General features: G+C 44.2%; 2 protein-coding genes across 2 annotated transcripts in view; one reads left to right on the top strand and one right to left on the bottom strand.

Annotated features, from left to right (window-relative positions):
- LOC128696364 (uncharacterized) overlaps nt 1–17,475 on the top strand; it is a 48,327-nt gene extending 30,852 nt beyond the window's left edge. The window contains exon 2 of the mRNA XM_053787611.2: nt 13,982–17,475. Coding sequence (XP_053643586.2) covers nt 13,982–16,954 — 2,973 coding nt within the window. The 3' untranslated portion in view covers nt 16,955–17,475. The remainder of the gene's footprint in view (nt 1–13,981) is intronic.
- A 1,469-nt stretch (nt 17,476–18,944) lies between these two features.
- Nucleotides 18,945–24,890, bottom strand: part of LOC128696427 (uncharacterized) — a 51,809-nt gene continuing 45,863 nt past the window's right edge. The window contains exons 11-12 of the mRNA XM_070092412.1: nt 22,964–23,226; nt 18,945–20,726 (exon numbers count right to left, since the gene is read on the bottom strand). Of these exons, the coding sequence (XP_069948513.1) occupies nt 20,616–20,726; nt 22,964–23,226 (374 nt within the window). The 3' untranslated portion in view covers nt 18,945–20,615. The remainder of the gene's footprint in view (nt 20,727–22,963; nt 23,227–24,890) is intronic.

The following is a 24,890-nucleotide window of genomic DNA, read 5'->3' as shown; positions in this document are numbered from 1 at the left end:
TCATAAAACACCGATGGAAATTTGAGGAAATGGGAGGCATGGACGAGATTGAAGAAAGAGAATACATAATATGTACGCTGCAGTCTGGGGAGCACAAGGTAGTCATTGCAGTGATGTATAATCCACCACAGAACTGCAGGAGGTCGAGAGAGGAATATGAAGAGAGTAACAGAGCAATGGTGGACACACTGGCTGAGGTGGCAAGAAGAGCTCACTCAAGCAGAGCAAAGTTACTAGTTATGGGCGATTTCAATCACAGGGAGATTGACTGGAAAAACCTAGAGCCACACGGGGGTCCCAAAACATGGAGAGCCAAGATGATGGATGTGGTGCTGGAAAACCTCATGCATCAACATGTTAAGGATACTACCAGAGAGAGAGGGGAGGATGAAGCAGCAAGACTGGACCTTGTGCTCACCCTGAGCAGTTCAGACATTGAGGACATCACATGTGAGAGGCCCCTAGGAGCTAGTGACCACGTAGTTCTGTGCTTTGAATACGTAATAGAGTTACAAGTGGAGAGGGTAACAGGAGTTGAATGGGAAAAGCCAGACTATAAACAGGGGGACTACATAGGTTTGAGGAACTTCCTGCAAGAGGTTCAGTGGGACAGAGAACTGGTAGGAAAGTCGGTAAACGAAATGATGGAATACATAACAACAAAATGCATGGAGGCAGAGGAAAGGTTTGTTCACAAGGGCAACAGAAATGATGGGAAGACCAGAACGAGCCCCTGATTTACCCGACGGTGTACGGAGGCAAAAACCAAGTGCAATAGAGAATGGAAAAAGTACAGAAGGCGAAGAACACAGGAAAATAAGGAGATTAGGAACGAGTATGCACAGGTAAGGAGGGAGGCCCAGTGACAGTATGAAAATAACATAGCATCGAAAGTCAAGTCTGACCCGAAACTGCTGTACAGCCACATTAGGAAGAAGACAACAGTTAAAGACCAGGTGATCAGGCTGAGGAAAGAAGGTGAGGAACTCACAAGAAACGATCACAAGGTATGCGAGGAGCTCAACATGAGATTTAAGGAAGTATTTACAGCAGAGACAGGAATGGCTCTGAGAAGACAGCACAGAGGGGAACACCAACAAGGAATATACCAACAGGTGCTGGATGACATACAAACAACGGAGGAGGAGGTGCAGAAGCTGCTATGTGACCTCGATACCTCCAAGGCGAGGTGTCCAGACAATATCTCCCCGTGGGTCCTTAGAGAAGGAGCAGAGACATTGTGTGTGCCACTAACCACAATCTTCAATACATCCCTTGAAACTGGGAAACACCTGAGGTATGGAAGAGGGCAAGTGTAGTCACCATTTTAAGGGGACAGAAACGAGGCACTAAACTACAGACCAGTGTCTTTGACGTGTATAGTATGTAAAGTCATGGAGAAGATTATCAGGAGGAGAATGGTGGAGCACCTGGAATGGAATAAGATTATAAACAACAACCAGCATGGATTCATGGAAGGAAAATCCTGTGTCACAAACCTTCTGGAGTTTTATGACAAGGTAACAGAAGTAAGACACGAGAGAGAGGGGTGGGTTGATTGAATTTTCCTGAACTGCAGGAAGGCCTTCGACACGGTTCCTCACAAAAAATTAGTGCAGAAGCTGGAAGATCAGGCGCATATAACAGGGAGGGCACTGCAATGGATCAGAGAATACATGACAGGGAGGCAAAAACGAGTCATGGTACGTGATGAGGTATCACAGTGAGCTCCTGTGACTAGCAGGGTCCCACAGGGGTCAATCCTAGGACCAGTGCTATTTTTGGTATATGTGAAGGACGTGATGGAAGGGATAGACTCTGTTCGCAGATGATGTGAAGCTAATGAGAAGGATTAAATCGGATGAGGATCAGGCAGGACTACAAAGAGACCTGGACAAGCTGGACACGTGGTCCAGCAATTGGCTACTCGAATTCAACCCTGCCAAATGCAAAATCATGAAGATTGGGGAAGGGCTAAAAAGACCGCAAACAGAGTGTAGGCTAGGTGGACAAAGACTGCAAACCTCACTCAAGGAGAAAGATCTTCGGGTGACCATAACACCGAGCGCATCTCCGGAGGCACACATCAACCAGATAACTGCTGCAGCATATGGGCGCCTGGCAAATCTGAGAATAGTGTTCCGATACCTTAGTAAGGAATCGTTCAAGACACTGTACATTGTGTACGTCAGGCCCATACTGGAGTATGCAGCACCTGTTTGGAACCTACACCTGGTCAAGCACCCTACACCTGGTCAAGCACGTCAAGAAATTAGAGAAAGTACAAAGGTTTGCAACAAGGATAGTTCCGGAGCTCAGGGGAATGTCCTTCGAAGAAAGGTTGAGGGAAATCGGACTGACAACACTGGAGGACAGAAGGGTCAGGGGAGACATGATAACAACATACAAAATAATGCGTGGAATAGACAAGGTTGACAGAGACAGGATGTTCCAGAGAGGGGACACAGACAAGGGGTCACAATTGGAAGCTGAAGACTCAGACTAGTCACAGGGATGTTAGGAAGTACTTCTTCAGTCATAGAGTCGTCAGGAAGTGGAATAGCCTAGCAAGTGATGTAGTAGAGACAGGAACCATACATAGCTTTAAGACGAGGTATGACAAAGCTCAGGAAGCAGAGAGAGAGAGAGGGCCTAGTAGCGATCAGTGAAGAGGTGGGGCCAGGAGCTGAGTCTCGACCCCTGCAACCACAAATTAGGTGAGTACACACACACACACACACACACACACACACAACACCGAGCTATAGAATCCCACAGTATGCTACCAGGTCTCCCACCCTCACAGGCCCCCGAGGCACAGTGTTGGAAAGGAAACTGAAGGTATGGTACACAAACGCTGATGGAATAACAAATAAGTGGGAGGAGTGGCACGAAAGAGTCAAAGAGGCATCACCGAACATCATAGCTCTCACAGAAACCAAGCTTACAGGTATGATAACAGATGCCATCTTTCCAATGGAATACTAGATCCTGAGGAAAGACAGAGGGAACAGAGGGGGTGGAGGAGTGGCACTGCTGATCAAAAACCGATGGAATTTTGATGGGCTGGAGAGAGGAGACAGCAGAGAAGAAAGTGATTACATAGCGGGAACGCTTCACTCTGGAGGTCCCAAGGTGGTAATTGCAGTGATGTATAACCCACCACAGAACAGCAGGAGGCCAAGGCAAGAGTATGACGAGAGCAATAGAGCGATGGTTGACACACTGACTGCAGTGGCCAGAAGAGCTCATGCATGCAGGGCAAAGCTCCTGATCATGGATGACTTTAACCACAAGGAGATTGATTGGGAGAACTTGGAGCCACATGGGGGCCAAGATACATGAAGGGCTAAGATGATGGAGGTGGTACTGGAAAACTTCATGTACCAACATGTAAGGGACACTACAAGAGAGAGAGGAGAGGATGAACCAGCAAGACTGGACTTAGTATTCACCTTGAGTAGTGCAGATATTGAGGATATCACATATGAAAGACCCCTTGGGGCCAGCAATTATGTGGTTTTAAGCTTTGAATACACAGTAGAGCTACAAGTGGAGGGGGAAGCAGGAAGGCCAGGACGATGAAGCCAAACTACAAGAAAGGGGACTACATGGGAATGAGGAACTTCCTGAACGGGGTTCAGTGGGACAGAGAACTGGCAGGGAAGCCAGTTAATGAGATGATGGAATATGTAGCAACAATGTGCAAGGAGGCTGAGGAGAGGTTTGTACCCAAGGGTAACAGGAATAATGAAAAAGCCAGGATGAGCCCATGGTTCACCCAAAGGTGCAGGGAGGCAAAAACCAAATGTGCTAGGGAATGGAAGAAATATAGAAGGCCAAGGACCCAGGAGAATAAGGAGAGCAGTCGTAGAGCCAGAAACGAATATGCACAGATAAGAAGGGAGGCCCAACGACAATATGAAAACGACATAGCAGCGAAAGCCAAATCTGACCCGAAGCTGTTATACAGCCACATCAGGAGGAAAACAACAGTCAAGGACCAGGTAATCAGACTAAGGAAGGAAGGAGGAGAGACAACAAGAAATGACCGTGAAGTATGTGAGGAACTCAACAAGAGATTCAAAGAAGTGTTCACAGAGGAGACAGAAGGGGTTCCAGAAAGACGGAGAGGTGGGGCACACCACCAAGTGCTGGACACAGTGCACACAACCGAGGAAGAAGTGAAGAGGCTTCTGAGTGAGCTAGATACCTCAAAGGCAGTGGGGCCAGATAACATCTCCCCATGGGTTCTGAGAGAGGGAGCAGAGGCGCTATGTGTACCCCTAACAACAATATTCAATACATCTATCGAAACAGGGAGATTGCCTGAGGCATGGAAGACAGCAAATGTAGTCCCTATCTTTAAAAAAGGAAACAGACATGAAGCACTAAACTACAGACCAGTGTCACTGACATGTATAGTATGCAAAATCATGGAGAAGATTATCAGGAGAAGAGTGGTGGAACACCTAGAAAGGAATGATCTCATCAACAGCAGCCAACATGGTTTCAGGGACGGGAAATCCTGTGTCACAAACCTACTGAGAGTTCTATGACATGGTGACAGCAGTAAGACAAGAGAGAGAGGGGTGGGTGGATTGCATATTCTTGGACTGCAAGAAGGCGTTTGACACAGTTCCACACAAGAGATTAGTGCAAAAACTGGAGGACCAAGCAGGGATAACAGGAAAGGCACTACAATGGATCAGGGAATACTTGTCAGGAAGACAGCAGCGAGTCATGGTACGTGGCGAGGTGTCAGAGTGGGCACCTGTGACCAGCGGGATCCCACAGGGGTCAGTCCTAGGACCAGTGCTGTTTCTGGTATTTGTGAACGACATGACGGAAGGCATAGACTCTGAGGTGTCCCTGTTTGCAGATGACGTGAAGTTGATGAGAAGAATTCACTCGATCGAAGGGATCTGGACAGGCTGCAGACCTGGTCCAGCAATTGGCTCCTGGAGTTCAATCCCACCAAGTGCAAAGTCATGAAGATTGGGGAAGGGCAAAGAAGACCGCAGACGGAGCACAGTCTAGGGGGCCAGAGACTACAAACCTCACTCAAGGAAAAAGATCTTGAGGTGAGTATAACACCAGGCACATCTCCTGAAGCGCACATCAACCAAATAACTGCTGCAGCATATGGGCGCCTAGCAAACCTCAGAACAGCATTCCGACATCTTAATAAGGAATCATTCAGGACCCTGTACACCGTGTACGTTAGGCCCATATTGGAGTATGCGGCACCAGTTTGGAACCCACACCTAGCCAAGCACGTGAAGAAACTAGAGAAAGTGCAAAGGTTTGCAACAAGACTAGTCCCAGAGCTAAGAGGCATGTCCTACGAGGAGAGCTTAAGGGAAATCAACCTGACGACACTGGAGGACAGGAGAGATAGGGGGGACATGATAACGACATACAAAATACTGAGAGGAATTGACAAGGTGGACGAAGACAAGATGTTCCAGAGATTGGACACAGTAACAAGAGGACACAGTTGGAAGCTGAAGACACAGATGAATCACAGGGATGTTAGGAAATATTTCTTCAGCCACAGAGTTGTCAGGAAGGGGCATAGTTTGGGAAGCGATGTAGTGGAGGCAGGATCCATACATAGCTTTAAGCAGAGGTATGATAAAGCTCACGGTTCAGGGAGAGTGACCTAGTAGCGACCAGTGAAGAGGCGGGGCCAGGAGCTCGGACTCGACCCCCGCAACCTCAACTAGGTGAGGTGAGTACACACGCACAAAGTGCCCTGGAAACAGATATTTCCACTTCATGGTCACGACATAAGAAGCAGCAATATAAATTACTTACCTCACAAATATACCAACAACAATTATCCCTTTATTTTCAACGTTGCGTAAATATAGATCAGTATGTGAGCAACAGTACGTAGTGAGCCACAATGATGTTGACTCTACCTGAGCCAGCAACAGTACGTAGTGAGCCACAATGATGTTGACTCTACCTGAGCCAGCAACAGTACGTAGTGAGCCACAATGATGTTGACTCTACCTGAGCCAGCAACAGTACGTAGTGAGCCACAATGATGTTGACTCTACCTGAGCCAGCAACAGTACGTAGTGAGCCACAATGATGTTGACTCTACCTGAGCCAGCAACAGTACGTAGTGAGCCACAATGATGTTGACTCTACCTGAGCCAGCAACAGTACGTAGTGAGCCACAATGATGTTGACTCTACCTGAGCCAGCAACAGTACGTAGTGAGCCACAATGATGTTGACTCTACCTGAGCCAGCAACAGTACGTAGTGAGCCACAATGATGTTGACTCTACCTGAGCCGGAGACGAGACGTATCCAGGCGGAGTTGGCATTTCGTTGCCACTAGCTGGTTCTCATTAATGTTAATAATGTAAGATCCTTCAGCTCCTATGTTGGCAAAACAAATATTACCCAGTGGAAAGACGCCATGTTATTGATAATTCCGAGAAGAAGCGACTTTAATAGATTATGGAGAGCCTTGAGCTGTGGCTGAGGTTTGTCTGTGGATGAAGTTTGTCTGTGGATGGAGTTTGTGTCTGTGGCTGGAGTTTGTGTCTGTGGATGGAGTTTGTGTCTGTGGCTGGAGTTTGTGTCTGTGACTGGGATTTGTCTGTGGCTGGGGTTTGTGTCTGTGACTGGGGTTTGTGTCTGTGACTGGGGTTTGTGTCTGTGACTGGGGTTTATGTCTGTGACTGGGGTTTGTGTCTGTGACTGGGATTTGTGTCTGTGACTGGGGTTTGTGTCTGTGACTAGGATTTGTGTCTGTGACTGGGGTTTGTGTCTGTGACTGGGGTTTGTGTCTGTGACTGGGATTTGTGTCTGTGACTGGGGTTTGTGTCTGTGACTGGGGTTTGTGTCTGTGACTGGGATTTGTGTCTGTGACTGGGGTTTGTGTCTGTGACTAGGATTTGTGTCTGTGACTGGGGTTTGTGTCTGTGACTGGGGTTTGTGTCTGTGGTTCTGGTTTAAGTTTTCTTTTAAGTTCACGTGTTTAGCGCCTCGTCACGCTTCCTGTCTCTCCTCTTGTTATTATCGAGGCGATACTTATAATTTCCAGCCCCCTCCTTTCCCCCCACACCTCGCCCCTCCTTACCCCCACATCTCGCCCCTCCTTACCCCCACACCTCGCCCCCTCCTCCCACACCTCTGAGTTCGTCACACCTTCCCTTGACTCATCACCTCTTCCCTTGACTCATAACGCCGTTCCCGACTCATCATCTGCTTTTCCTTACACCCTTCACTCTCATCCTCCCCCCCCCCACCCACAAGCTCCTCACCCCTAGAACATTCCTTCTTGCCCTAGTTACCCCACTAATCAGTCCAATGGAAATAAATTACCTTGTTTGATCTTTTTTATTATCCTAGGTAATTTACACGTTTGTTACTATGCAAAACTCACGAACGAGCCAAACAGGATGCAAAACAACCACGGGGGGAGTTGAATGATATCTCTAGGCCTTTCGTGCTGCAATCAGCACATCAGGAGCTTGCAATGTTGCAGAAAAGATGAGGAGGTCTAAGCAAATGTGATCACAGGGAACGCAAGGTGTTCCCTGTGATTATATTTTCTTGGACTTCCTCCCTTTTCTGCAACATTTCAAGCTCCTGGTGATGTGTTGATTACAACACAAAAGGCCTAGAGCTATCATTCAACTCCCCCCGTGGTTTTTTGCATACGTTATTATGACAGCCTGGTTGATCAGACCCTGATCCACCACAAGGCCTGGTCTCAGACCGGGCCGCGGGGGCGTTGACCCCTGAAACCCTCTCCAGGTATGTATGATAATTATACCTATGTGTAGCTGTGCCTAAAAACTTGCGTAACCTCCCCACCCGGGTTCATATCCCCCCACCCGCCCTTAGTTCATCCCTTGATCACCCTAATTTATCACCTCTCTACTGCATCCTCCTCTGGCACTCTCTCCTCGCCCCTGGGTACCTTCCTGGCCATAACAACATAACAAGCTCATAACACCCAATGAAGGTCAAGCCGCATCCTTGAATTTCATTGCCGGATCTTGCAAAGATATTTAAAATGCGTTGCAGATCCCAGGGTAATGCCTAGGGTGCTAAAGGTTAGTTTTTAGAATCAACTCGTGGTTTCTTGCACACTCAAATAAATGCATGTGAATATCTCGCAATAAGACTAGTACTAGTTAGGGCTCGGTACGGTGGAAGCAGTCGGTTCCCTATGCATTCTACATAAATAATCTTATTTCTATAAGTAAAAGGTATACAGACCTAGCTGACATCAATGACATACTACTATATAGAAAGCCCCTTGTTATGCAGAGCATTTCGGGCACATTAAGTTAATTTTGTCCCCAGGATGCGACCCACACCAGTTGACTAACATCCATGTACTCATTTTATACTGATGGGTGAACATGGACAGCAGGTGTCTTAGGAAACACGTTCTAATGTCTTCACCCGTACTGGGATCGACCTTAGTGTGAGCTGAGTGAGCTAGCAATTGAACTACGGGACCCCTTAACAACAATAGCATATGGTACCGACTAGCTGAAGAATCAGACACATGTTCACCTACTACATATTATGTATACGTTTCTCAAATTAGTGGTTTTATCAGTACAATTCAAGGAGGCCTGGTCACAGACCGGGCCGCGGGGGCGTTGACCCCCGAAACTCTCTCCAGGAAACTCTCTCCAGGTAAACTGTTAGTCTGAGGGACTGATTACCTCATCTTCTACCTTTTCAGTTTTCTGTTTATGTCCCTGAACTGTATTGATAAAGCCACTGGTTGGCAATACGTCTACACAGTAAAGATACATGTGTCTAATTCCCTTTACAATCCCACACGACGATAGCTCGATACGGCATCAGCAGTCAGCGGCCCTATAAACTTTTCCAAGAAGCTAGATCACCAGATTTATTGTTAACACTTATATCTCAAGGTTCCACAGCCTGCATATCTCAAAGCTCCACCATCAGCCTGCTAGTCTCAAGGCTCCACCATCAGCCTGCTAACCTCAAGGCTCCACCATCAGCCTGCTAACCTCAAGGCTCCATCATCAGCCTGCTAACCTCAAGCCTCCACCATCAACCTGCTACCCTCAAGGCTCCACCATCAACCTGCTAGCCTCAAGGCTCCACCATTAGCCTGCTAACCTCAAGGCTCCACCATCAGCCTGCTAACCACAAGGCTACACCATCAACCTGCTAGCCTCAAGGCTCCACCATCAGCCTGCTAACCTCAAGGCTCCACCATCAGCCTGCTAACCTCAAGGCTCCACCATCAGCCTGCTAGCCTCAAGGCTCCACCATCAACCTGCTAACCTCAAGGCTCCACCATCAGCCTGCTAGCCTCAAGGCTCCACCATCAACCTGCTAACCTCAAGGCTCCACCATCAGCCTGCTAACCACAAGGCTACACCATCAACCTGCTAGCCTCAAGGCTCCACCATCAGCCTGCTAGCCTCAAGGCTCCACCATCAGCCTGCTAACCTCAAGGCTCCACCATCAGCCTGCTAGCCTCAAGGTTTCACCATCAACCTGCTAGCCTCAAGGTTTCACCATCAACCTGATAGCCTGAAGGTTTCACCATGAACCTGCTAGCCTCAAGGCTCCACCATCAACCTGCTGCCCTCAAAGCTCCACCATCAGCCTGCTAACCTCAAGGCTCCACCATCAGCCTGCTAGCCTCAAGGTTTCACCATCAACCTGATAGCCTCAGGGTTTCACCATGAACCTGCTAGCCTCAAGGCTCCACCATCAACCTGATACCCTCATGGCTCGACCATCAACCTGCTAGCCTCAAGGCTCCACCATCAACCTGCTAGCCTCAAGGCTCCATCAACCTGCTAGCCTCAAGGCTCCACCATCAGCCTGCTAGCCTCAAGGCTCCACCATCAACCTGCTAACCTCAAGGCTCCACCATCAACCTGCTAGCCTCAAGGCTCCACCATCAACCTGCTAGCCTCAAGGCTCCACCATCAACCTGCTAACCTCAAGGCTCCACCATCAACCTGCTAGCCTCAAGGCCCCACCATCAACCTGCTAACCTCAAGGCTCCACCATCAACCTGCTAACCTCAAGGCTCCACCATCAACCTGCTAGCCTCAAGGCTCCACCATCAACCTGCTAGCCTCAAGGCTCCACCATCAACCTGCTAGCCTCAAGGCTCCACCATCAACCTGCTAGCCTCAAGGCTCCACCATCAACCTGCTAACCTCAAGGCTCCACCATCAACCTGCTAACCTCAAGGCTCCACCATCAACCTGCTAACCTCAAGGCTCCACCATCAACCTGCTAACCTCAAGGCTCCACCATCAACCTGCTAACCTCAAGGCTCCACCATCAACCTGCTAACCTCAAGGCTCCACCATCAACCTGCTAGCCTCAAGGCTCCACCATCAACCTGCTAGCCTCAAGGCTCCACCATCAACCTGCTAACCTCAAGGCTCCACCATCAACCTGCTAACCTCAAGGCTCCACCATCAACCTGCTAACCTCAAGGCTCCACCATCAACCTGCTAGCCTCAAGGCTCCACCATCAACCTGCTAGCCTCAAGGCTCCACCATCAACCTGCTAACCTCAAGGCTCCACCATCAACCTGCTAGCCTCAAGGCTGTAACCTCAACACTGAGTCTCCCTGGAAGAGTGCCAGAGTCCATGACTTTACAGTCATAACGTGTTCTGTTCTGTCCCTGTTTGCCTGACTTGCTGAAGCAACACCTGCCGGACGCTTCACGGTGTGAATTTCTTATTTAATCAAAGCAAAGCCTAATCTAACGTAAGCTCTCGCAACTTTACATTAAATGCTTGTCTTATCAAGTGTTGGCCTACCCTAACGTAACTCGGCTGGTAGCGCACTCAGCTCACACACTGAGGTCTGGGGTTCGATTCCCGGTACAGGTGGAAACATTAGGACTGGTGTGGGTCGCATCCTGGGACAAAATTGACCTAATTTGCCCGAAATACTCAGCATAACAAGCGGCTTTCTGTATAGTAGTATGTTATTGATGTCAGCTAGAACTGTATACCTTGTAGAAATAAAGATTATTATTATTATTATTATTATTATTATTATTATTATTATTATTATTACTCTCGCAAAGATATGTTAATAAAAGCAATTCTAGTTAATCATAAATTATTTCTAACTTCACTTACATAAAATAAATCTACGAAAACATAGTCAAAGCTACCGACTCCTAAGCTAAAATTATCTAGCAAGACCACGTCATCTAGACTAGTTAGACCACGTCATCTAGACTAGTTAGACCACGTCATCTAGACTAGTTAGACCACGTCATCTAGACTAGTTAGACCACGTCATCTAGACTAGTTAGACCACGTCATCTAGACTAGTTAGACCACGTCATCTAGACTAGTTAGACCACGTCATCTAGACTAGTTAGACCACGTCATCTAGACTAGTTAGACCACGTCATCTAGACTAGTTAGACCACGTCACCTAGACCAACCATGCACGTCAATTAGCACATAAGGGCGAGTCATGGAGACTGGTCCACTACCATGCACGTCAATTAGCACATAAGGGCGAGTCATGGAGACTGGTCCACTAGCCAGGGGTGGGTGGTCCACTAGCCAGGGTGGGTGGTCCACTAGCCAGGGGTGGGTGGTCCACTAGCCAGGGTGGGTGGTCCACTCCACTAGCCAGGGGTGGGTGGTCCACTAGCCACACTAGCCAGGGGACACTAGCCAGGGGTGGTCCACTAGCCAGGGTGGGTGGTCCACTAGCCAGGGTGGGTGGACACTCAGGGGTGGGTGGGACACTAGCCAGGGGTGGGTGGGACACTAGCCAGGGGTGGGTGGTCCACTAGCCTGGGTGGGTGGTCCACTAGCCAGGGGTGGGTGGGACACTAGCCAGGCGTGGGTGGGACACTAGCCAGGGTGGGTGGTCCACTAGCCAGGGGTGGGTGGGACACTAGCCAGGGGTGGGTGGTCCACTAGCCAGGGGTGGGTGGGACACTAGCCAGGGGTGGGGGCCAGGGATGGGTGGGACACTAACCAGGGTGGGTGGTCCACTAGCCAGGGGTGGGTGGGACACTAGCCAGGCGTGGGTGGGACACTAGCCAGGGTGGGTGGTCCACTAGCCAGGGGTGGGTGGGACACTAGCCAGGGGTGGGTGGGACACTAGCCAGGGTGGGTGGGACACTAGCCAGGTGTGGGTGGGACACTAGCCAGGGTGAGTGGTCCACTAGCCAGGGGTGGATGGGACACGGGTGGCCAACACGTCCAAGCAGGAACTGGCTTACGTGGTCTTACCTCCGGCAACACTTATTTTTTCCCGCTTTCTTGAGAGGAAGTTCGTTTTTTTATGGGAAGATGATGACTCCTGCATTACACACACACACACACACACGCGCGCACGCACACATACACACACACACACCGAGCATATCTCCTGAGGCAGACATCAATCAGATAACTGCTGCAGCATATGGGCGCCTGGCAAACCTACGGATAGCGTTTCGATACCTCAGTAAGGATTCGTTTAAGACTCTGTATACCATCTATGTCAGGCACATACTGGAGTATGCAGCACCAGTTTGGAATCCACACCTAGTCAAGCACGTCAAGAAATTAGAGAAAGTGCAAAGGTTTGCAACAAGACTAGTCCCAGAGCTACGGGGATTGTCCTACGAAGAAAGGTTGAGGGAAATCGGCCTGACGACACTGGAGGACAGGAGGGTCAGGGGAGACATGATAACGGCATATAAAATACTGCGCGGAATAGACAAGGTGGACAAAGACGGGTTGTTCCAGAGATGGGACACAGACACAAGAGGTCACAATTGGAAGTTGAAGACTCAGATGAATCAAAGGGATGTTAGGAAGTATTTCTTCAGTCATAGAGTAGTCAGGCCATGGAATAGCCTAGAAAGGGATGTAGTGGAGGCAGGAACCATACATAGTTTTAAGGCGAGGTATGATAGAGCTCATGGGGCAGGGAGAGAGAGGACCTAGCTAGTAGCAATCAGCGAAGAGGCGGGGCCAGGAGCTGTGACTCGACCCCTGCAACCACAAATAGGTGAGTACAAATAGGTGAGTACACACACACACACACACACACACACACACACACACACAGGGATGGGTGGGACACTAGCCACAACACTAGCAACCACAATTAGGTGAGCACACACACACACACACACACACACACACACACACACACACACACACACACACACACACACACACACACATACACATATACATACACATGACCCCTGCAACCACAAATAGGTGAGTACAAATAGGTGAGTACACACATCACTGTGTTTTTGTGTCTCTGTGTGTGTACTCACTTATCTGTGGTAGCGGAGTTCGATTCACAGCTCCTGGCAGCGCCTCTTCGCTTATGTATGTGTGTATGTGTGTGTGTGTGTGTGTGTGTGTGTGTGTGTGTGTGTGTGCATGTGTGCACATAGTCAATTCATAAAGGGGGAGGGGGTTACGAGGGAGCACTAAACCTGTAGGGGGGTCACACATCACCTGGGGAATGAGGAAAAAAGCATATTTGATCCAAGGAAGAGGAAGGTAACTCCGGTTCCTCAAATCACGAGCATTCTGAGAAGTGCCAGCTTAAAAAGTTCCCTCAAATTAAGCAAGGGTTTTTACTCAAGTTCCGGTTTTTATTTCTTGTTCCCAGAGCCAGTGTGACGATGCACTCAATTCTCACTCAGTCATTCTCAAGGTCTGTACTAAAAAATAAAAACCTAACAGTCATATTTCTTTATTTGGCCTCGCTTATTATGTTGTGTTCTTCTGGAGGTCAGTGAGGCATACATACCTCAATATTATTATTATTATTATTATTATTATTATTATTATTATTTGGATACACTGCGAATATAAATAAATGAACTCCATGGACACTTTTGCCTTTCATGTTTGCTGTGTGTATGTATCACATTTGCCAGTATTTTACGTACTAAAAGAGTATACAAACTAATGTGTCATTTTTTCATTTGTTTCAGATATTACTACTGGTGGGGCTAGCAGTGGTGGGGGCGATCCCCACACTACCCACGACCAGCGAGCCAGACATACAACAACTGATCCTCAGTGCTAAGGCAGAGGACAACAACATCGATGGTGAAGGGAAGGTTCAACCTGATGAAGAGGTGGAGTCAAGCCTTCAAGATTTAGCATCATCAGCTCTGCCAGACCAAGATCAGGTGTCTACTGTTGGGGAAGAGCAAGTGAGCAAGGCAGAGCAACCTCAAGCTGAAGCAGAATCTGGCCCAGAGGCAGAGAAAACTAGTGAGACACAACCACAGGTAGAACAGACAGAACCAAAAGTAGAACAGGTAAATGATGACCCAGAACCACAAATCGAACAGATAAATGTCGACTCAGAACCACAAGTGGAACCACAACCTGATGTAGGACTGTTTCCCCTAGAGCCATTTGAAGGGAACCCATTGCTCAAGGGTGATTCAGGATTTGTTACAGTTGGGCATGACACAAAGTTTGAACTGCCTATGGTAGATAAAGCTGAGCAAGAGATGGGAGGTTTTACGGAAGATTATGTAGGAGTTGACAGCCCAATAGTCCGTGGCACACTGGAAGAGATGGCACAAGACATATTCCGCTTATTTGTTCCCAGCTTTAACAGTAACGATAGTCCAAGTGCAGGAGAAGTGGTCACAGAAGATCTTCCACAAGAATACATCCATCCCAACACTGAGTTGGTACAGCCAGCGGACGAAACTTACAGTTATGAATTTTCTCCAGAAATGTCAGCCAATGTTGAAGAACAAGACGAGAGAGGGGAATATTTTCCTAATACCCCTGCCGGTGATAATGAAGAAGTCCCTTCTGATCTTATTCCTGTAGAAGGGGACACATTGCCAGTCGATGAAGATGTCATTGTAATGGTGGAAGAGGAAAATCCCATAGATGAAACTAAAGCACCCTTGGCGCCAAATAATGATTATCCACTGGTGACAGAGTTTTCATATGAGCCAATTTTTAGGGAAGAGGTGTCGCTTGCAAACTTTTTCATTCCAAGCTTTGAGAGAGAAACACATGAAGAGCCTACAGCTGATGAAACCCCCTTCGGGATGATGCCCGGAGATTTTTCTCCTGAGGAAATGGCACCTCACATAGAAGAGACTGTTCCTCTGACGGAAGAATTGGCTCATGAGGAAACACTCCCTGCAGAAGAACTTAATTTACCTGAAGAGCCAATTGCAGTTTTCCCACAGAACATTAATGAAGGAGACTTTTACACACCTGATAATCTGGCCTCAGATCTATCAGCTGGTGTCCCTGAAATGCAGCCTTTCATGCCAGGTGAAGAAAACTATAAAAGTGAAAGCACTGATGCTCAGTTTGCCAGCAACCCATTGCCTGTTCCCACATTACTAGACCAAGTCATGCAAGGACGCCCAGGTGAAGAAGAATTTGCAGAGAGTACATTTCAAAACAGTGTGATCCCAGATTTAGTAATAGAAAGCAATTCTGGACCAATAGCAGACATGAGAGAACAGATAAAGATGGAAGATGGAGATTCCAGTGACACTGATAATGGTGTGGAAATCATTGTAATGAGTAACCCACAACAAAACTCTGAAGACGACATGATTCCTGTCATAGCAACTAATGGAGAGCAAATCATTACCGAGGAACGGCCACTGCCAATTGCTGAGTTTCCAGCAGAAAAGTATGCCACCCCCATTGCTGTAAACCAACAGCAGCGTTGGACCCTTCACGACAATATTCTTCCAATCAGCTCCCCTAATGACGATGAAATCCCTCAAATGTTTAAGATATTCCATCCTCAGTGGAGAGAGAATCTCAACTTCTTACCATCCATTGAGCAACAAATTCAACCCCAATTTGATCAGCATCAGTTGCCTATCATGGAAGAGCCTCAAGAAGTAAACATGTACACAATAGCCCATAACATGCCTCCAGAGTTTCCTACCCAACCTGAGGGCCTTCAAGATGATCAAATTATGCACATAAGAGATAACATGCCATTTCAGTTTCCACCTCAATCTAAGAGTCTTCAGCAAGAATCAGACATGTATATATTAGGAAATACCATGCCTCTGTTTCCTACCCAATCAAAGCTTCATCAGCAAACACCCAAGATTAATATAATTAGAGAAAACATGTCTCCTCTACTTTCCACCCTGCCTGAGCTTCCTGAACAAACACCAAATATGTATATGAAGAGAGAGAACATGTTTTCTCAATTTCCTATCCAACCTGAGATTCCTCAGCGAGCACCTTACTTAATGAACTCAAGATTTCCTCCCATTTCTTTCAGGTCAGGTGATGATACCTTTGAACCTAACCAAGGAAGATTTAACGAAGACTTTGATATTTACCAAGCACCCGACAACTTTCAGAGAAACTATGGCCAAGCCTCAGCGTTCCAAAACATTCTAAAAAATTTTGACACATTCAAACCACAGCCTTTCAGTTATAAGATGTTCCCACAAGAAGACTATCCTAGATCAGTCAGTTATGGTAAATCAATTAGCAGATCTATGCAACCAAGAATGTCAGAGCCAAACTTCAACACTCTTGAGCGAACTTTCATGCCACAAAACAGACTCATGCAGCAAAACTTTTATCCAGAGGCCTCAGCGAGACTGCAAAGGTTTGTACAAGATCCATTCGAGAATTATGAATTATCCTACATCGACAATGAACCAGAAGAAAGCGAGACCTCTTATAAAATCAGACCCTCAAACATGCCAATGACATTCGATAAGTTTAATCTACCTCAGTCACAATATGACATTGAGATATACCCAATAGAAATGCCTTACACTCCAAATTATAACCCTTTCGCTCTGTCATCATATAGAAACAGTCGTCTACAGTACCCTCGCTACCAGTTCCCTAGTAGCCCTAATTTCAGAACTAAATACCTGACTTCCTACGATGAACCAGACTATTTTGACTCAGACATTTATTCATATGACTATTAGTCTCCTGCAGCCCTTCAAAGCATATATGAACCAGATTTCTATAATCTCCGCAACCGCTCCTTCCGAGGTCCATCTCCACCCTGGTAAACCCAAACATGAAATTATTTGATGTAACAGACCTTGTGTAGATTTCTGATGAACACATGTGCAACATCTCAGTATTTTAAACAGCAGTAGATGTGTTCACTAAAACTCATTCTATTTAACTTATACGTTATGAGAAACAGTTTGTATGGCATATTGCTTCATAGTTTATTAACAAAAATCTGTTTAATAATTACTCACTGCTGTATTTCCTGTTCATTAAAGTTTCTTAGTTTTATTAGTATATCAAATTTATGAAGGTACATGTATTAAATTATATACAAATGCACTGTACATCCACTAATTACATCAGGAGACATAGTAAATATTACTGACTTAGTACAGTATGCTATGGCATACCTAAAACTGTGGCATTTTAAATACATTAATGTTATGAAATAATTTACTTTTTACCCAAGTATAAAACAAGAAAAGTCTTATAACTTTTATTAACCTGCATTTCCTGTTATAGTGGTAATAATAACGATATTAAAATTAATATATTTTTTAACATGTTGGCCGTCTCCCCCCACCATAGTAGTATGACCCGAAAAGAAGAAACACTTTGATCATTATTCTGTTACAGTCTTGCCAATGGTGTTCTGGCATTACAGATCAGATACCCCTCCAAACTGCAACATTCCCACCCTTCCTTCAGAGTGCAGGCACTGGACTTCTCATCTCCAGAACTCAAGTCTGGCTAACCGGTTTTCCTGAATCTCCATAAATGTTACCTTGCTCACACTCCAACAGCATGTCAGCCTATGAAATCCACTTGCCTCCACTCACTCCTAGCTACCAAACTCACATATACCTGCTGAATGTTCAAGCCTCTTGCACACAAAACTTCCTTTACCCCCTCCCTCCAATCTTCCTTAGGACGACTCCTACCCCTACTTCCCTCCACTTCGGATTGCGGTACCCTCTTCGACATTCTATTTCGCTCCATACTCTTTAACTGTCCATACTACCTCAACAACCCCTTCTCAGCCTTCTGGATAATGCTTTGAATACCTCTACACCTCCTGCTTTCTAAACTACAATTTTTTTGCATAATGGTCAGACTACACATTACCCTCAGATATGACATCTCTACTGCCTCCAGCTTCTTTCCCACTGCAATGTTTAAAACCTATGATTCACACCAATAAAAGTGCTGGTACCACTGATCTCTGATACATGGTGACATCACACATTCCTGTCTAAGGCCTTCTTTTACTAGAAAATAATCTCCCTCTCTCCTACGCACCCCAACCAGAGCCCCACTATCCTCAAAAACTCTTAGTTGCTTTAAGTAAACTACTATCTATTCCATACACTTGCAACATCTGCCACATTGCCCCCTATCATAAGCTTTTTCTAAATCTATAAATGCAACAAAAACTTCCTTATATTTATCTAAGTATTGCTCACTTACATGCAATGTAAACACTTTGTCTATACATCCCAAACCCTTCCTAAAGCCTCCTTGTTCATCTGTAATTATATTCTCTGTTTAATTCTTAATTCTTTCATTAATAACTCTACCACACACTTTATCTGGTGTACTCAATAGGCTTATTACCTTCTAATTCTTACAATTTGTTTTATCCTCTTTTTCCCCTTATACAAAGGAACTATGCACACTCTCTGTCAAGCCATAGGTACTATTTTCCCTCTCATACATATACTGAATAAATGCATCAACCACTCCAAGACTATATCCCCACCTGCTTTTAACATTTGTCTTGATCCCATCTATCTCGTCTCCTTTAACCTTTACCCCCTTTCATTTAACCAGTGCCTCACACACCTCTCCCACATTCACATCTGGCTTCCTCACTCCTAAAAGATATTGTACCTCCCTGCCCAGTACATGAAACTCCTGCTTTCCTTTCTCTATCAACATTTAACAGCTCCTCAGAAGAGTCCCACCATCTTCCCAATACTTCCACTTTCCCAGCTAATAACTCCCCCTCTTTTGTTTTTAACAGTTAAAGCCATTTGTTCCCTAGGCTTCCTCACCATATTCATCTCATTCCAGAACTTTTTTTTTTATTCTCAGCAAAATTTCTCAATAAAACTTCCCAACTCTTTCATTTACTCTCCTTTTACACTCCATCATGACTAAACTTTTCTTGTACTCCTCATGTTAACCTTTTCTCCCTTACCACTCTTTACCTCGTCACTCCACCAGTCACACCTCTTCCCTCCCACACCCAACTTATTATAGAAACTCGGTTATAAAAAGTGTATTGTCACACATGCAAATCCCATAATAAACTATTTAAAAATAAACATGAAATAAAACCGAATACAGTATTTTGATATCAAGGGAATTGCAATATTTATCTGTATTTTCAAGGTTAATTTCTTGAATTGTATCATCATTTTTAATTTTTTTTTTAACTTACTGGCCATCTCTCACCAAGGAAGCGTAACTCAAAGAAGGAAACACTCACCATCATACATTCACTCAGTCTTCCCAGAAGTGAACTGATATCATAATTTAGATGACCCTCTAACTGCAACAGCCCCTATCAGAGTGCAGGCTGCCCTTCCTACCTCCAGGAGCACTGGCTAACCAGTGATTGTCACAAAAAAAACTGCAGGTCATTCAGCACTACATGGCAGAGGAGTGATGACATGGGTGAGAAGTGTGAAGGAAAAGGGGGGTTCATGTGCTAAAGAGAAAAGTCAAGGTTGACACAACACTGTACATTAGTTGTGGGTTTAGCATTTAGTTTTGATTAAATCATTAGTACAGTATCATACTTGCCATCTTTTGTAAAAATAAAAGTATATTTCTGTCCGATTTCACTAAATACTAAATTTGTCGAAAATTTTTTGACCATTAATCATGATGTTTTTTCTGTAGTTTAATCATATCAAGTTAAGAATTCAAAGCAATTAAATGAAATACAATTAGACACTATTGGTTATGTTTTATTTATAATACACTTACAAAAATATTAAATGTCCATTAAACAGTGGAGTGAATGCTGACTCTCATCCAATAAATAAAATCTAAATAACAATCCTATGGAGAAGCACTAAACCCATAGGAGTCATTCAGTGCCTGGGGGAATGGAAGGCATTCAGGTTCGATTCAAAAAATTGAAGCATAGGTTCAATTCTTTAGATTAGGAGCCCCTCACCAGTATCAAGGAACCTCCATTGAGGGGTAGATAACAATCAACGGTGAAGCAATGAGCTGCCCACCATGAGTGCACTTACGTATTCTTATGCAGATAAGATTCTCATGATCAGAAAAAAATGTATTATTATCACTCCCAAGAAAGCACTAAACTCACTGGGGTCATAGTTCCTCAGAATTAGAGGTAATCAGGTTTGATCCAAGGGAGAGTAGCTCTAATTCCTTGAATTAACCATTCACACGAAATCACATTTTAACCTTCAAATGAAACCTGAGAACAAAAATATGACAACTAAAGTGTAATACTACAAACAAATATAGAAGCTGCCTCTTCAATAAAACCATCTGTATTATAGCATTATAGTAACTACACAATGTTTTATCAATGCCCAATTAAGGTAACCTCTCTGCATATTCATACACCAAACAGAAACTGGTTTCCTACATTAGTTCTTTAAAAGGGTCAAGGTATGGTAGCTTTACTGCCGGCTCCTTGGGAATAATATCCACAATTACACAACCTTCCCTTTGGTAATGTTGTTGCATTTCCTCCTGAAAATAAATGCCAGTTTGTAAAGACATATCAGTATAGGTACAAAAACTAATAAAAATTGGACAATGATGTACACGAAATGTATTACATTGGACATTGGTAAATAACACCCTGATCCAATTTCAACACTTCACAAGGCTAGTGGAAACCAAACAGTACTATAATTAGTGACGCCCTAAGTTACTTCTTGTTGCACCTGCCTTAGGTAATGTGACCTGATCATTATAAAAAAACTGAATCCCTTGTACACTTTCTAGTTTTATAAAGAAGGCTTCAGTGTATACCTAAAACCATAATATATCTGTTTTATTGTCTTCATATGGATGTGTTTAAGCAGTCACTATAAATCAAAGCAAGCACTAGAAAGCTGTAAGTGATAGTCTGAGGATATTGGTAGTTTTATATCTTATTATATTTACTAATACAACAATTATGGCTATTTTATGCAATGTCTATTATCAACTCAATTTAAATTACAATGGAAAGAAAGCAACTGAATAAGTTAGATGTTTATGACTGCTGTATAAAAACATTTTACATCAAATTCAGGATAGGATTTTTGACAATACTGTACTGCTAAAAGTGTTGGGGGTAAGTTTTTTTTTTTATCCTTCAGGTAGGTTGTTTCTAATTCTAGGTTCCACAATGTGCAAGGATTGTTTACTCAGACAATACACCGAATATAAAACAGACATCTATCAAGTGTTATGCCTATGTGATCTGTTGCAGTTACCCACGAACTTTTTTTTTATCTCAGGGAAAATATTTGTAGCGAATGTTCTGCACATGTAATGTGCACATGTAATGTGCACAGCTGTATGTGTGGGTACCTTGTACATTTAGAAGCTCAATTCTTTGAATAACAGGAGGGTATGCAGTCTGGAATCAGATTGAGCGATTGTTCTAATGGGAGATTTTTGATGGGTTATAATTTGTTTTAGATGATTTGCATCTATAGATCCTCATGTACATATACCACAGGTGAGGTAAGGGTAACTTAACAAGTGGTATAGAGTAATTAGTATTGATTGTGGTATACAGTAGCGAGTATTCTAGAAAGAATCCTAGGTGCTGTGGAAATTTTCTTAGATATGTGCTGAATGTGTTTCATATCCAATACAATGTGATTAAGATACTTAATAATACTTAATCTTCCACATCTACCTGTTTCCTCCACATGTATTTCTTTACTCTCCCTATACTGTTTCATTCCATCTCCCTAAACCTGTAGTTCAATGGTAAAATATTTTGCACACAAGTCACTTTACACTTGCCATTTTTCACCTAGCAGTAAATAAAAACTTGGTCATTAGTTGCCTGTTGTATCTTGGGGGATGGTAATGTGCTGAGGCAGGATAATAGCAAATGAGGGAAAAAAGGTGAGTGGTGCGTTGAGGTATATGTGGAGTCAAAAAACGTTATCTATGGAGGCAAAGAAGGGAATGTATGAAAGTATAGTAGTACCAACACTCTTATATGGGTGTGAAGCTTGGGTGGTAAATGCAGCAGCGAGGAGACGGTTGGAGGCAGTGGAGATGTCCTGTCTAAGGGCAATGTGTGGTGTAAATATTATGCAGAAAATTCGGAGTGTGGAAATTAGGAGAAGGTGTGGAGTTAATAAAAGCATTAGTCAGAGGGCAGAAGAGGGGTTGTTGAGGTGGTTTGGTCATTTAGAGAGAATGGATCAAAGTAGAATGACATGAAAAGCATATAAATCTATAGGGGAAGGAAGGAGGGGTAGGGGTCATCCTCGAAAGGGTTGGAAAGAGGGGGTAAAGGAGGTTTTGTGGGCGAGGGGCTTGGACTTCCAGCAAGCGTGCATGAGCGTGTTAGATAGGAGTGAATGGAGGCGAATGATACTTGGGACCTGACGATCTGTTGGAGTGTGAGCAGGGTAATATTTAGTGAAGGGATTCAGGGAAACCGGTTATGTTCATATAGTCAGACTTGAGTCCTGGAAATGGGAAGTACAATGCCTGCACTTTAAAGGAGGAGTTTGGGATATTGGCAGTTTGGAGGGATATGTTGTGTATCTTTATACGTACATGTATATGCTTCTAAGCTGTTGTATTCTGAGCACCTCTGCAAAAGCAGTGATAATGTGTGAGTGTGGTGAAAGTGTTGAATGATGATGAAAGTATTTTCTTTTTGGGGATTTTCTTTCTTTTTTGGGTCACCCTGCCTCGGTGGGAGACGGCCGACTTGTTGGAAAAAAAAAAAAAAGTGTATTAATTACCTTTTTAGACTCATCCTGAAGGAAGCCAATAACTGCTCCTCCACTACCTGGAAACTTAACAGCAGCACCATAACTTCTGCCAATATTAATCATTTTAAGATTTTCTTGACCAAGAGCTACATCACCATATAACTGCCTTCTTAAGTCAAAGTTCTCATTCATCAGAGATGCCAGTGCACTCCAGTCTGCAATCTTGAATGCTTTGGCTGCAAGATCGGTTAGCTCAGCAAATTTCTGCATACCCTCTATTACCTCTGAATCTCCTGTAAATAAAGAAATATAACACCCAAATTAATACATACTTTGAAAACAATATAATAAAAACTTCAAGGGTATAATAATCTTACAAATTAAATCAAAATCCAGGAATAAACAAATGGTTTTAGACACAATTTTTTAATCTTTATCTCTTATACCTTCATTCCATATAGGAACTTCTCTTTTTTTAAAAGGCCAAAGACAAGGGGGTATTGAAATGCCTTCAAATATTTGTCAAGAAAAAGGAAAAGGAAAAGCATTGCATTACCCAAGAATTTAGTGACTCAGCAAAGTTTTCTAACAGAATACCATACTGAACCATCGCTGTGAAAATAAAATTGTATCATATACAACAACAATGACATCACAGTTCAGATGTTGCAGTTTGGATAGTCATCTGAACTATGATGTTGGTGCCTTCCTGGCAAGACAATGACTGAATGAGTGACACCGAAAGTGTTTTTTTTTTCTCTGTCGGGTCACCCTACCTTAGCAGAAGATGATTGGAGTGTTAAAAAAAAAAAAAAAAACAGTAGCTCATCATTTGGCATTTTTTTGTAATAGTACCTCAAAAAAAATTTAAGAAAGGGGAGACTTACTTTTTACTTCCCAATGGTAGTGCTCCCAGGGGCAACCAGCCTATTATCAGTTACAATAAAGAGCACTCTGAATCCAATACAATGGACCCCCGACCATCGAAGGCATCGTCTAACGATAAATTCGACTAACGAAGTGTTTGAGCGTAAAAATTTTGGCCTGACCAACATGATTCGTCCCGAACTCGTCCACATGTCCCGTCTGGCCTGAGCGCCCCTTAGCTGCCCTGCCTTCAGTTAGTGTGCCAGTGTTTACAAGCCAGTGCGGTCGCATCCATGCATACATTCAGTACATTTTGTATTATTCTAGTGTTTTTAGTGCTTGTAACTGCAAAATAAGCCACCATGGGCCCCAAGAAAGCTTCTAGTGCCAACCCTGTGGTAAAAGAGTGAGAATTACAATTGAAATGAAGATCAACACAAAGTATGAAACTGGAGTGCGTGTCTCCGAGCTGGCCAGGTCATATAACAAACCCCAGTCAACCATCGCTACTATCTTGGCCAACAGAAAGGTGCAAGTATTTCAAAACACAGATCGCAAGTAGTTGAAGATGTTGAGAAATTGTTATTGGTGTGGAGAAACGAAAAACAGAGATCAGGAGATAGCATCTCTCAAGCGATCGTATATGAAAAGGCAAGGCTGTTGCATGACGATTTAATTAAAAATAAAGGTAAAGTGTCATTTATTCTTCATTACACAATATACATATGCATACATGTATTGTGCATCTATCCTTCTGTTTGTGTGTAGGAAAATGTATATTACATGTGGTAAAAATATTTTTTTTCATACTTTTGGGTGTCTTAAACGGATTAATTTGATTTCCATTATTTCTTATGGGAAAAATTAATTCAACTAACGATAATTTCATCTAACGATGAGCTCTCTGGAACGGATTAATATCGCTGGTCGAGGGTCCACTGTAAAGAGAATTACTGTATTCAGTTACAACTTGAAACAGACCATGTAGAGAACTCTATAAACATCCCAGCAACATACGTTGACCAGCTGCACAATTTATATATAAAAACTTTGCATTCTACATCAATTAATAGGAATTTAAATAGTACAT

Source organism: Cherax quadricarinatus, chromosome 39 (assembly GCF_038502225.1).
Source record: "Cherax quadricarinatus isolate ZL_2023a chromosome 39, ASM3850222v1, whole genome shotgun sequence".
In the NCBI taxonomy this organism is placed as follows: Eukaryota; Metazoa; Arthropoda; class Malacostraca; order Decapoda; family Parastacidae; genus Cherax; species Cherax quadricarinatus.
The sequence above is the reverse complement of the archived record's forward strand: the minus strand, read 5'-3'. Positions and strand labels throughout refer to the sequence as shown.